Source organism: Carassius auratus, chromosome 15, assembly GCF_003368295.1.
Source record: "Carassius auratus strain Wakin chromosome 15, ASM336829v1, whole genome shotgun sequence".
Taxonomy (NCBI): Eukaryota; Metazoa; Chordata; class Actinopteri; order Cypriniformes; family Cyprinidae; genus Carassius; species Carassius auratus.
The window spans coordinates 3,878,688-3,894,129 of NC_039257.1; the positions used below are offsets into that span (position 1 = coordinate 3,878,688).

At 35.1% G+C, this 15,442-nt stretch overlaps 1 protein-coding gene across 12 annotated transcripts in view; it reads left to right on the forward strand.

The window, feature by feature from the left end:
• LOC113114781 (neurobeachin) overlaps positions 1–15,442 on the forward strand; it is a 246,747-nt gene that overhangs the window by 137,319 nt on the left and 93,986 nt on the right. For all 12 annotated transcript variants that reach the window (XM_026281781.1, XM_026281784.1, XM_026281783.1 and 9 more), the window contains 3 exons: positions 2,814–2,878; positions 5,304–5,412; positions 7,897–8,063. In XM_026281781.1, the coding sequence (XP_026137566.1) occupies positions 2,814–2,878; positions 5,304–5,412; positions 7,897–8,063 (341 nt within the window). The remainder of the gene's footprint in view (positions 1–2,813; positions 2,879–5,303; positions 5,413–7,896; positions 8,064–15,442) is intronic.

Below are 15,442 nucleotides of genomic sequence, written 5' to 3' on the forward strand. Positions count from 1 at the left end.
TCTTTTTCTCTTTGAATGAAGTGTGATGGGGTTCAATGGACAAAAACAGTTCTTCAAAGTATCCAAATATCTTATTTTGTGTTCCACAGAAGAAAATAATGAATTTTTTTTTTTTTCATTTCTAAGAAAACTATCCCTTACAGCCATATTGTAAAATACATGAATTTCTGTGCATTAAATAACCAAATTGATTTTTTTATGTGTTTCATGACCAATATTTATTTTGCAAAAAGAGCTTCAAATTAGAATCTGAAAGCTGAGGGTCAGTAGGATTTGATTTTGTTGTTGCTTGTTTTTGAAATTGATCCAAAGTGACTTAACAATTTACAATGTAAAAAATGAAATAAAATAAAAATAAAAATCAGTATGATCAGTATGATGCTGTTCTTTTAAGCTTTCTCTTCATCAAAGATTATAAAAAAAAAAAGAAAAATGTTCTTAACATTGTGTAACATGGACTCAGAGACGTTCGGATCCATATGCAGTGGTTTAATAAAGAGAAGGCAGACAGGCAGTAATCAGAGCACAGCGTCAAGTATTTCAGGGATATCCAGAATCAGTAACAAGCAACGGTCGAGGCAGGCAGCAGAGAATCACAGTCGGTATAAACAATCCAAGATCAGACACGGAAGGAACAAACACAGGGAAACCGCCCGAAAATGCCAGACAGAACTAAACAAGACTTCGCACTATAGGAAAGTCCAAACACAGTTTATATAGGGGAGTGGTAATGGGGAACACCTGGTGGTGATTAGCCCTAAGCATGGGATTATGGGAAATGGAGTTGGGAATGGAAATGCAACATGCCAGAGTCTTGAGTGCAGTGCCCTGTATACGTGCCCTGTTGGCTTCTGAACTAGACTCCACCAGTGACCAGTTAAAACCTGGCCTAAAGTCAATAGCATACTATTTTTTGTTATTAAAAGAGTGCGTTAATAATATGCGCCTATAGGTGGGTCCACAAGGCATGTACACTCTGCTCATTACACAGACACAGGAATGCGCAGCAGCATAGAAATATGCCAAATACAAAAAAAAAATAAAAATAAAATTAAGGATTACCATGTAAAAGATTATAATTGTGTTGGCTACATAAATATACATTCGCCTACATGTCATAATAGATAGTAATGTATTGGCATGTATCAGAATTAGGCTATACATTGGCTCGCATGCGAGCAGCTCCGTTTCTTCTTTGGAATCGTGTTCAGTCTTTGCTCTTGCAAATTTTGCTGTGAAAATAGCAAATCCACCATGGTGCGAGCACAACTAGCTCTTAAAGGAAATGGGAGATGAGAATCTCATTGGTTTATTGAACATTATGCACAAAACACACCCATTACTCATCAAGAGAATAGGGAAAACCATTTTCCCATCGTTAAACTAGCAAAAGTGGATTCGGACACACCCTGAGTGCACCTGCACTTTAAACAATGCGCTTAGATCGTAAATATAGGCCCCATTTGTTTTGAGGGCATCGTTCAGATCTATCCCGAGCAGCTTTTCTCTCACTCTGACTCCCTCACCACGGGACAGGGGAATATTTTTGAGGACCACTTCTTGCAAATACCCTCTTTCCTTTTGAACTTCAACCTATGCTCTTCCTCCTTAACTTGTACTCTAGAGAGCAAACAGGAGAACAGAGGAGAATTCCCCATAGTGAGAAGCACGACTGCTTTTTAATCATCTGCAGCCCCGCGCGGTGTGTGTGAGAGACAGCGGAGGAAGGAGAGCCCGGGAAACGGGGAGAGGGAGGGCGTGAGACGTTCCCTAAGGCCTCAAAAGCGCTGGAGGCGAGGCGAGAGGGCCGGTCTCTAGATGGATGTCTTTGGTGATCTGTCACTGGGTGCTCAAAGGGAGGAAATGGCTGTGTTTAAGGGGCAAGAAGATACAGTTTCATTCAGCAATTACATCTCTCCTGTGTTTACAGATCTTTGTGCAGAGGAAGAGAAGATACTTGCGCACGCACAGGGCCGAGTTCCAGGCTTTTTATGGCTTTGGCTCGTGATAGCATAGACTGGATGTGACCTCAAAGCCATCTTTGCTTTCTCAAATACATAGCAATCGGATTTGCTGTGATCACTATGACTAGATGTTTTATTTATGCTTAACATGAGCACTTAGGAGAGAAATGTTTTGGTGTGCAAATACTTTTGCCACTGGTTTTATTTTTATTTATTGGTTCACAGATGTTCCATTTTCAAATCTTGTTGTCATGCATATTTGTGTCTTAAATTCACAAAATTAAATCATATTTTACACTTTGTACATAAAATACAGTGTGATTGGAAACGGACATAGTTATTATGGTTATTATAGTTATCTGAAATTAAATGTAAAATAAAAAATATTAATAATAATTATGTGAAATATAATAAATATAACCTGAAATAAAATATAAAAAATCATTACAATTAAAATAGCACTGCTGCATAATATGAGATGTTAAAATAAAAAAATATTTAAAATAAAATTAAAAAATAAAATTAAATAAAAATTAATTTAACAGTAAATATTAAGTACATTTTAAATAACATATTAATTACATTTTACATTTACATTTGAGAAATATAATGGCTAATATTTTTATCATGGATTATTCCATTTTAAATTCAAATGTCTGGGTACTGTAAAACGTTTCCAAGTTGTTTTAAATGTGACCTTGTATGTGACAAAAAAAGGTTTCAGAATTACTTAAATCAACAACAAAACAACAACAACACTTAGATATTCTTTTGGATATACTTTTTCTCCTGTTGCACAAGCAATGAAAAATGACCACAGTACACATATCAAATGTTTGTTTCTTTCAGGAGTGGCAGAACTCTATCCAGAAGAACGCTGGCCTGGCTTTCATTGAGCTTATCAATGAGGGAAGGTAAAGTCTCACGTCTGCTCCTCAAACACCATTACTAGCTCACACATCACTGTAGCTAATGTCACTTTAAACTGGTTATCTTCCACTGGTGTGTTTGGCTGTGGGGTTACCATGGCATCTCTGAGGCAGAATAGAGAACAGGGAGGGAACCAGATTAGCCTCTAAGCCTCTCGTCCCGCTAGTTTGGCTACAGTCTGTGTGTGTTTTTTCTGTGGAAGTGGTTGACCAGAGTGGAAAATGTGCTGAGATAAGTGTGTTGAGAGAGAGCGGCTGTATAAAACCTGCTGATGTACTTCCTGTCCACAATGTGTACATCATTTTACTCTTTATAAATATCCAGCATGCTGTTTTATTTGTTAGGTGTACCTTTCTATCTCAGAAAAGATTGTGTTTGTGTGCGTGTGTGTCTTGTGTCCATGTGTTTTTTTTTTTCAGGTTTAGGCTCCAGGTTTAGATCCAGGGTGGCTCAGCCTGTACACCCATCTGCTGAGCCATCTGTGCACACACACACACACACACAAACACACACACACACACAAACACATTTTGACAATAAGCCTGAGTCAGCAGAGATAGTCGCTGTCCAGGGTGCTGGTACATCAGTCATTCACCACTCACCTGTCTATCTGTCTCTGTCTGTTGTATGAGTGACCCTCATTCCAAATCCTGCCTCAGTGGTTCACTGAAAGCATTTTCCCATTTATTTTATTAATGGGGATTAAATTAAGTGATAAAAATATGTATTTTTAAATGTTTTATGAGAGTGGATAGCTGCTTCTAGCAACAGTGCCTTTATTTATTAATGAAACTAAGGACAATCTCTTTTCACCAGAAATACCAAAATTCCAAAAGTTAAAAAAATTATTCCAAAAGTTTTTTTTTTTTTTTTTTATTAATACATTTTTCAGCAGGTTTGATCAAAACTGAAGGGTTTACATTGTTAAGAAAAAATAAATAACAAAAGTTACTTGAGTGCCAAATCAGCATATAACAATGATTTCTGGAGGATAATGTGATACTGAAGACTGGAGAAATGGATGCAAAAAATTGGCTTTGCATCACAGGAATAAATTACATTTTAAATATATTTAGAAAGAAAGCAGTTATTTTAAAGCATGACAATAATTCACAAAATTACTGTTTTTACTTTTTAAAACAGATTTTTTTAATCAAATAAATGCAGCATTGGTGAGCATAAGATAATTAATTTTTTCTATAGACTTTTGAATGATAGTGTGTAATAGTGTATTTTTTATTCATTGATGAATGTAAGTTGGAAGTTAAAATAAATATATATTTAAAATACATTTCTTAAATTGATTAAATAAACATTGATTAAAATCTAAATATAATAAATGTTTTATACATATTTATTAAGTATATTTTATATTTTATTTATTATTATACATGTTTCATTTATAAAAAATAAAAAAAAAACTTAGCAACTTGATTGTACAGTTGGTCTGTCTATAAAGGTTTGTGTGTAATCATTGAAAAAAAAAAATATTGGACAGAATGAAGGTGATTTTTCTTCCAGAAGCCAGCAGTTGCACTCCATATATTCACTGGATAGTTTATTTGAACAATTTAATGAGACTAATGTTGTGTTTGGCAACATCTGCTTATGTTCTAATAACAAACTAAATTACAAGTATTAAAGTACTGTGTATTGATGTACTGTGTACTTTGCTTGATGGAGTTATTTTTGAAGTAAATGCTGGAACTTTCAGCCTTGGAGTGTTTATAACAGCTTATTCCAGGTTATTTAGATTCATTCAGTTTTTAGTAGGTCATCTGTGATTTATGAGCCGCACTATGTCACCATTTGGGACATATGTGGCCCCTGTGCCACTAATTTGGAACCCCTGTTCTGTTTCATTAGCACCATCATATAAGTCACGAAGCGCACAACAGTTTCTGCCTTTTGGAACAGTAGACATTCTCATTAAATTATGTTGTTGTGGATTTTTAACACACTCTTCTAAACTGCTGTGTTTCAACTTCTTTGCCAGTGCTGAAGAATTAAAGTCGTCCCCCAGATTTAAATTTGAACTGTTGTCATGCTGAGATTGAGGTTGTTTTCTATTTTTTCTTCCTCCTCTGAGCTCCAAATGTTATTTATTGCATGTCAACACTAAAAGAACCATGCAAATTTGAATGCTGCCTGCACCAGATTGAAGCCTAGGAACGCCAAGGTTCTTGTTAATTAAAACAAAACTGACTTAATGATGTGTAAAATGAAAATGAATGCAAGGTAACCTAGATCCCATAAAAGATGAATGAATGCATTTTCTATAAGGGATTAAAGCAGAGAATTGTGAGGTTGATTGTGTGTGATGTGCAGATGTGTACTTTGTGTTTTTAGGGACTGACTGAATGCCATTTTTTTATTTCCCAATTGAAATCCGTATTTCCTTTATTCTAGACTGCTTTGTCATGCCATGAAGGATCATATTGTTCGAGTGGCCAATGAAGCAGAGTTCATCCTCAACAGACAGCGAGCAGAGGACGTTCACAAGCATGCAGAGTTTGAGGTAGATGACGTTTTATAGATCTTTATGGATCAGTTCAGGAGTGAGATCATTTATAGCGTAATATGACTGAATTAAGTAGCTAGATCGGCTAAAACACAAACTAGATTATAATCAGTCCCAGATCAGAACTAATCCCACACTGAATCCATATTGAACTAAATAATCTTCAAAGAAATCTGTTTTTGTGAATCCGATACAACATGAGAGAGAAAATCTGTAGTAAAGCCAGCAGTGGGGGAGGCCCATAATCCTCTGCTCATATCTCCTACAAGGGACTGATCCACAGATATTAGCTCAGTCCTGAGAAATGTAATAACTTGTCCCTAAATTATATGTAAGCTTTTTGACTTGATTGCTTTTAATTTTATATAATTGTTCATAATAAAACCTAATATTGTTTAGAAAAAAAATACTCTGTAACATGGAAATTATTATATTAAAACCAAATATGATTAATTTTGTTTAAATATGTAAAATACTTGAGGACAAGATGTGTTGTGAATGTAGTTATTGGTGAAGGGGATTTATATGAAATGTTGTTTTATATTTAATACTAATTACAAACTCACAGCCTCTGAAAGTATATAATTATTATTATATACAATTATGTTTAATTGTATTCTTATTATGTATAAAAATTTATTATAAAGTAGATGAAGCCAAATTTTATTTACATTTAAATTTAAATGTAATGTATTTTTTTAATGCAACTGTAATGCAAATATAATAAAAATAATATCAAATATAGCAATAACAAAAACTAAGATCATGTTTTATCTTTTAGTTGTGACAATAATACAGCAATATATATATATATATATATATATATATATATATATTTGACAGAGATTCAGTGGGCTCTGTAAATGTAAATCAAGCTTTAGCAGCACTTGCTGTGGAATCTGTCATCAGTATGCGGTGAACACACACTCTTTCAGACAAACACACGAGAACATGTTGTGATGGAGTGATGAGTTTCTTATCTGGAACGCGCAGCCTGGTTTATATACTGCTCTTGAGGATCCTTGACCTGCTAGATAAAACACAGCAGGCACTAGATAGGCGATGTCACCAGCTAACCGGAGACGTCATCTTGCCCCTCAGTCCCGTCTTCGAGAAGGATGGGTTCACAGTTTTCGTTCTCCCTCTTCTTTATTACCTCTGTCTACAGATTCTGTAAGCAGATAAGATATTTTTACAATTAAGCTGGTGTCACTTTCAACCCTCATATCCTCCTTGAAATGATAAATAACGTTTGATATTTGTCAGCGCGGCGCATGGTAAGGCGGGATGACACCGGGAGATTGAGTTATCGGCCGTTTGAAGAATATGTTGAGGTATAATATCTGACAGAATTCAAATATAAGGAAGGAAATTCAATTACTTCCCCTCGCCCCTCCTCTCTGTTCCCCTGCACCCCACCAAGCCTGTGTTAGCAAATTAGATTTTGAATATTAGCAAGAGACACCCCCATCGGGGTCCACGTGGGAAGACAATCTTATTGCAGCAGGGAAGATAAAGTCGGCAGGCTGCTTCTCGTCACCCTTAGTTAGAGAGGCCTTTTGCTCTCAGTGATGTTTATTGTGCCTCTATTTAGCTTCAGTCTGAACCCTGAAACATTCTATAAAATATCTTATTTTGTCTTCCACTGAAACGAGAATGGCATTTAGTTTTGGAACAACATGAGGATGAGTAAATGAGAAAGTAAAATGCGATATATGTTGTATGTTGACATGGTAAAGTAACGGAAGACGTTCTTTGTTCTTAAAGGGACAGTTCATCCAAAAATGAAATCGCTATCTTGTTGTTCCAAACTTGTGTGACTTCATTTTTACTGAAGAACACATCAAGTTGTTTTGAGGAATGATTCATCTATTATTGTCCATATAATGAAAGTCATTGGGGTCCAAAACAACACAGGACCTTACTGGTCAAAAAAACTAAACAAACATTCTGTAAAATATCTTCTTGTGTGTTCTACAGTACAGGTTTAGAACAATGTTGGAATAAGTAAATACTGTAGGAAAGTAAAGGTAAATATTTGATATACATTGTATGTTGACATGGTAATAGAATACATTCATTGTTCTTAAAGGAACAGTTTATACAAAAATGAAAACACTCTCACGTCATTCCAAATGTGTATGACTTACTTTCTTCTGCAGAAAACAAAAGATGATGTTTTGAAGAATGTTTGAACTGTTTTTGTTTGTATAATGGAACTCTGTGATGTGAATGAAAGTCAAAACATGTATGGACAAGCCCTTTTTAAAATGCCGAACGAACGTTATTCATGTTTGAAATGAAATGAGGAATACATAAATGATTGCACTTTTCTCTTTGGATGAACTATCCCTCAGTTTCTACTTTGTGCAGTAGCATCACATTCTTGTTTTCACTACACTGATTCATTGTGATGATTACTGTAGGTGTTAATCTTTACATCTTTTCTCTCTGTTTTTCTCTCATCGATATTTCGGTCAGTCTAACTGCGCACAGTACGCTGCAGACAGGAAAGAAGAGGAGACGATGTGTGATCACCTCATCAGTGCCGCCAAACACCGCGATCACGTGACGGCCAATCAGCTGAAACAGAAGATCCTCAACATCCTCACCAATAAACACGGAGCCTGGGGCACAGTAGCGCAGAGGTACAGCTGTGTGTGTGTGTGTGTGTGTGTGGGGGGGGGGGTTCTTCAACTGTGTACAATTTTATCCCTGTAGTGTTTCAGAAAATAAACTTTTAAAAACACGCTTTTTCATATTTATTATATAATATAATTTGATATTAATCAAGGCTGCATACAAATACAGTACAAATGGTAATATTGTAAAACATTATTACAATTTTAAATAACTGTTTTCTATTCTAATATATATTTAAAATGTAATTAAAAAAAGGAAGGAAGAATGAAATCTGTACCTTTAACAAAAAAAAAAAAAAAACAATCCCGGGGGCTTGAAAGTTGATGCAGTTGGAGAAACAGCCGTGTATGTTATTGTGTGTGAGTATGTGTGCACGTGTTTGTAATAGCGTGTGTCTTCTCATTGGTCTGTGTACGTTGTTTTTAGAGGCGAGTATTACACGATTACTTTTGTGACACAAACACACACAGCCAGGCCTCTGATGTGACTCCTATTTAATGTCATTTTCTTGCTCTCCACCAGGGTCAGTCTACAGGTCAGCAAACTCAATTACCACACCAGGCCACTAAATCCTCAGAGACAGATCACTGGTGGTCAGTGTGTGTGTGTGTGTGTGTGTGTGTCTGGCTCTCACTCTCAGTCTCACAGTGGAGCACCTGGCAGTTGTTACTGTGGTCTCAAGGGTTCTGTTAAAAAAAAATACTGACTAGAGTTCCGTTTCCCACCAAACACACACAAACAGACCCAGTATAATCCCAGATCTAAGACATCATTCTGTACAATGTGACAGTTTTAGCTCAACATTATGATTGAGGAGAAAGTTAAGAAACAACAGCCAGCACAATCAGTTTTGAATGTAGTAAAGTAGTAATTTAAATGCTAAAATACTTTCTCCTAACTCCACCTTAATATGCTGAACAACGAGGGGCAGAAATAATGCATTAATAATGCAATAAAGCATTCTTACTTTCATTTTGACTTGCTGCCAAGTTGCAATATCTAACACGATAGATGATATTGTAAAGCAACTTTCCATAAAATATTAATATTAAAGAAATATGAATATTAAGAAAGACATTTTGAGAGTGTTTATTTAATATAAGTATGTTTTTCATTTTTTGGATGGGAAAACAAGACACACTTGCAAACTGTAATACTATATATAAAGTGGAAAACTGGATACAACTGGAAAACATTGACAGAATGCTCATAAAATATATAATATATATATATGGTAACACTTTAGTATAGGGTCCAATTCACACTAATAACTACTTGCTTATTAGCATGTCTATTATTAACATAATGTTTATTAGTGCTTATAAAGTATGTACGTATAATGCATGACATCCATAATCCTACCCAATACCCTAAACTTAACAACTACCTTATAAACTATTAATAAGCAGCAAATAAGGGGTTAATTGAGGCAAAAGTCATAGTTAATGGTTAGTTAATAGTGAGAATTGGACCCTAAAATAAAATGTGACCATATATTTATATATATATATATATATATATATATATATATATATATATATATATATATATATATATATATATATATATATATATATATATACACGTAAATAGTGTATATATTACTGTTGTTATATTTATTACTGTAGCTGTAATGATATTAGCAAAAAGTCAAGAATTAAAATAGCCTGCAGGAAAAACACCTTCAGTTCCATTGGTGGAACATATGATGACTGGATTGAGATTCTCTCTGCCACCATTGGCCGACAGCCAAAAGACCCGTACACAAACACACACTCCAAGCACAATTACTGATTTGCCTTCCAAATTGTCTGGATTTGCAGAAACAGTGGCTGTGGGTTTCTTATTAAATTTGAGAAATCCAGTGCAGATGGTTGAATGTACATGATGGCATCATGTTTACCCGCTCCAATAAGAAACATCAGCATGAACTGCTTCAGTGGAAATAGAGACGATAGTTCAGCTGCTTTCACTGATTGTACTTCTGTTATCAGTTTTGACGAATCCAAATATGCTGGATGTCCCATAATTCTCATCTGTCAGACCTTGTTTTTTGAGATGTCAGACACAGTCTTACATTAGCAGTGCTGCAACTGCACTGTACCACATTCACCGCTAAATATGTATGTGGGTTGTCCTATTTTTATTTTTAAATCTGTGTTTAGAACACATTTCCCATGTGCTTACTCACTGCAGGTTGTTCTGAAATAAAATACTAGATTTAGTTTGGCTTGTCTTAAGCCTTTTGTATTTGTTTATTCAGTTTTATATATTTTTTTTATGTTTGTTTTTTCTAATTATTATTATTAATATATTTGCTATTTATTATTTATTTGTTATTTTGATTTTTAAAAACGTTGAAATTGTTTTATTATAGTTATGGGTTTTCACAGGTGAATTTTTATTTCTCTTTATTTAGTGTGTGAATATGGATGATTGGGAGTGTCATATAAAAAAATTATAATTTCACATAATTTGCATTTATTTAATGATATTTACTAATGCTTTAAATTCCTTAAAATGCATTTACTATTAATATGGCACGCAGTTTTCTGTGAAGTGTCAGTAAAATAAAAGTCTGACCATTTTCAGAAACATGTTATGCAATTGTGGCTTCCAGTTTCTCAAATGCCATCTCAAATTTATCACATCAAAGTCCTTCATACCATAATAATAAAGTGCATCTAACACCGACTACACAAAATAATAAAAAGCTTGATATGGTGGTTTGGCTGAAAGTCTCTGCCACTATTCAGACTTATTCAAATATTTATGAAAACCACCTGGAAGGCATAACATTTGCATTGAGACAAAAGGTTATTGAGCTGGGGCACATTGTAAATGGTACCACAAAACTTCCAACAAATTTAAATTTAATGGTAACCTGCTGGAGAAGAAAAATGATGCAATATGTTCATGAGCTCAAGGCGGTGTTACAGCTGAGCAGCTTAGTCTTATTCAATGCTACATTAACTTTCCCATTTATGCGGCTTCTGTAAAATAGAAAGCCTGTGGCACTCTGAAGCATGCGTGTGTGTGTGTGTGTTAGTGTGTTGGCCTGAAAATATATTTGTATTAGTGTGTTTCTGTGTGTCTTTGAGCATGAATGCAACCAGATTGGTTTTCTGCTTTTACTTTGTGCTACAGCCTAGGGACACACAAAAAATCATTGAATACTGGTTTGAAAAATGCGCTGTATCATGTTTTCACATTTAGGCTTCTGTAAACACAAATGTTCCCATGATGCTTTGGAGCACCACTTTGATTTTCGCCATTAGTTTTCTTCTTTTTTTTTTTTTCAGAACAACTGCAGATGTTTTTATATTTTGACTAACACATCAAGAAAAAGTAGTTGTATACTGTGTTAGATTTATAAATAAATGTTCTCTGTTGTGTAAAATCAAATAATCTGTGAAGAATGAAGCACCGATAGACTGAAAACCAAATAACCAAATCCAGCCTACGAATTTTCAGTTCAAACATACTTTATGTTGCTTGAAGATGAATGTCCCCTGTATTGAGTCGGCTTCAGAAAATCAATACTTCTCAAATTGAAACAGTATAGGGTTGTATTGATCTGGGCTGCTAAATCGGAAAGAGAAGGCTTTGATAGGACGTTGCCAGACAGCTCTGAGCCCAGTAATGACACACTATCAATTTTGGCTTTACACTGATAAATCAAGTCGAAAATTGGATGTCAGATTTTTTTTCTTCTGGCTTTCCACTGAGGGAGTTATTTTCCTTTCCCTCTCCTGTTGACCTCTGGCCTCTGCCAGTGAATTATAAAGTTCAGGCGTGTCAGAAGTGAGAAGATGTCAGCGTTGGGAGTAATGATGGAAAAATAAATCTATGAAATTGAAAAATCGTGGAACCATTTATTTGTTTGCCATTGGCCTGTTATCTGGCTCTCTGAATCTTATGTCATATTTTGAGGCAATGTAAGGCGGATTATTGTCATAATCAATGACCTAGTTTCCAAATCTCTCAACCTTTCTTCCTGTAGACTTTTTTTTTATTGATTTCAGTGTGATGGGTATTACTTTATCTGTTCTCATTAATGCGATAAAATAATTAAATAAATATTCCTGTATTATTTTATATATTTAAAAATGTTTTACACTTCGAAAAGTGTGCAATTTCTATATTATCCAAGCAGTTTTGAATTGTTTTTTATTTATTTATTTATATTAATATGGCAGTAACAGTCCTCAACAGTATCCATAATAAATAAACAAAAAATAAATAAATATTTAAATGAATATATTTCTATTTGTTATATATGTTTGAATAATAATTTCAGTGTGATATGTAATTCTAGCTGTTCATATTAATATAATTTTTCTTAAATAAATATATATATTATTATATTGTCATTTTATATTTTTTAAATGTGCTATACACATTATAAAGTGTGTAATTCCTGTATGATCCAAACTGTTTTAAATTAAGTTAAAATATTTCTTTATGTATTTATTTATTCATATTAATATAGCAGTCATAATGCTCCATAATCATATCCATAATAGATTATAAATATTTAAATAAATATATGTATCTAAATAATAATTATAAGTAAATGTATATTTGGATAGCACAGAAATTACAAGTTTTCAAATGTACAATATTAATGCAACAATACACATTTTAAACAGTTTTATTGTATGGCATTATTTAATTTTTTTTGCATTATGCGTTTGTTTTCTTTCAGTTATTCTGCATTTTTTTATCCTTTTTAATCCCAATTTATTCTAAATTAATTTAAAAATGGCTATTGTGTGTTTAAAAACTAATGCTAGCTCTGCAAAAACCACTCAGCAGTCTTTCCAAGCATCATGCCACACTGAGTAAAGTAGACACTCACCGATTTTCAATCAGCATTTTTTTGCCATTCAATGGCGCGTAGCTGACTATGCTTGCTGTCCAAAAATACTCCTTCTTAGTGTCTATTACCCTGAGTTTAATGTAGCTCTAAACAGTCTCTAATTGCTACAGAATGGCTGCCTGTATCAAAAATGTAAAGTCTGTGGTCACAGTGAACGGCGTCCCGTTGTTGCATTCATGCTGTATGTCAATGTCAGCACTATGTCTGACAAATGATTGAGGACCAGCATACCTGGACCACGTCAGACCTTAACTTAACCTGACTCAGGTATTGATTGTCAACTCTTTCTCTTGTAATCACTTTTATTTTGTTGTTGTTGTTGTTGACAGAAAGGATGGAGATGAAGAAAAAAGACAGTGCCAAGAGATGGAGAGTAGTGGCATGTATTGATTTGTTGGAAGGAGGAGAATGAGGGAGGCACCATTTCCCTTGAATAATGGTGTGCGTGGTCTCTTGTCTGATGGATGGCAGGAGTCCGGTACTGGATAATAACTTGGTGATAGAATGGAGTCTTCCAGTTACGCACGGCTTGGTTAAGCAGTCTCATTGGGAATGGTTGAAAGGTTATCAATTCTAATAGCAGCAATTGAAGGGGAATATATACAGTCCTTATGGGGTTTTGAACCCCCCCCCCTCCCCAGTTGTGATTTTGGACTGAGGTTTAACGGGGTCCTATGATGTTGCTAAAAAGAACATTATTTTGTCTATTTGGTGTAATGTGTTTATGCAGTTTAAGGTTCAAAAAACTAATTATTTTCCACATATTGTACATTATTGTTTCTCCTCTATGCCCCACCTTTCTGAAATGTGTAGTTTTTTTTTACAAAGCTCATCGGTCTGAAAAGCGAGGTGTGCTCTGATTGGCCAGCTATCCAGTGTGTTGTGATTGGCCAAATGCCTCAAGCGTGTAACGGAAATGTTACACCCCTTGCCGTATTGTAATGCGTGTCCCGGTCAGAACACCGGCACTACAAAACAAAAACAACGAAGCCCATTACAAACGAGCCATTTGTTGCATCCAGTGGGGACATAATTACGGATTATAATGACTTATAATGTGCTCTTACGCATTGCGTTGCATCGCGCAGTGTAAAACATAAAACCATGTCTGCATTTGTGATCAGAAAAATGACAAACAACAAGCTCTACTCTTCAGCGGTTCTCATTTATGGGGGAAGTCGAGGTTTTAATGGGGAAGTCGTGGCCTAATGGTTAGAGTTTGACTCCTAACCCTAAGGTTGTTGCACTTTGGATGGGTTAAATGCAGAGCGCGAATTCTGAGTATGGGTCACCGTACTTGGCTGGATGTCATGTCACTTTCTTTACAGTCCTCGTACCCCCCAACTCTGTATTTTTTTGCGCGTCTCTCTTTGTTAACACACCTGATTCAGATAATCAGCTCGATAGAAGTGAGCTCTGTGCATGAACTTTGCTCGCATTGACATGTTCCCTACATAGTGTTCATTGCTCCCTACTCCCTGAGCAGGGGGAATCTGTTGAAGTTACCCAACTTCAGAACATTCACTCACAGATTTGTGCTGTCCTACGTCTTCACACACGGACAAGTGTGACATCATACACCTCTGTAAATAAATACAATTTAAATTCATGTCTCGCACACGTCAATGCACTTTGAATGGAACATATACGTTTGCTTCGAACTGGAATCATGGCAGAATATCCTGTGATGTCCACTTTGCAGAACACTTACGTTTGAATAGAACAAACATCTGAAGCCATAATAAAAACATACAAAATGTGCGGAGCAGGGGGCACGAGGACTGGAATTGAGAAAGTGATATTTCTTTTATAAACTTTAGTATTTCTAAAAGTGATATTTTCTTTTATATAAAGAATATCACTTGGGGTTTGAGACTTCAGTCTTTGCAACTTTACAGATCTTCTTTATGCACCAAGAGCTTGTAACACTCCAAAGAGAAAAGAAAAATTTAAAATTGCATCATATGACCCCTTTAAATAAAAGATTAACTGTGATCTGCTGTGTCATTTATTTCCAAAGATTGCAAGTCACATTGAATTGCTGGAAATAAGGATCCAAAAATGTAAGTTTTGGTATTTACTCACCATCAACAGGACTACAACAACAGAAAGACTGAATAATGAATGACTGAAATAATGAATGCAGGAGAGAAAGCAGGAGAGAACAGTGAATGTTAACAGTGATTTAAATGATCTTTGACATTTGAAGACCTGTTGAAACAACTGTTAAACACACTCTTACCTGAATGACCTTCCCTTGCTATGTTTAACATCATGTCCAGTTTTGAACCAATCAAGTCCACTACTCTAGTTTCCACTGAAGCTCCCTTTGTTACAAAACGTTTGCTAAGCTGAACACCTGTGGTCACCATTTGCACCATTGGAAACTCTCACAATGATTGTTTTTGACCTACACAAAGTCACTTCCCCTTGGGCATGCTTAACCTCAAAGCCTGTGCTAATTATCTCTGGGAAGAGAGAGCTGTTGGAAAGGTCATCAGT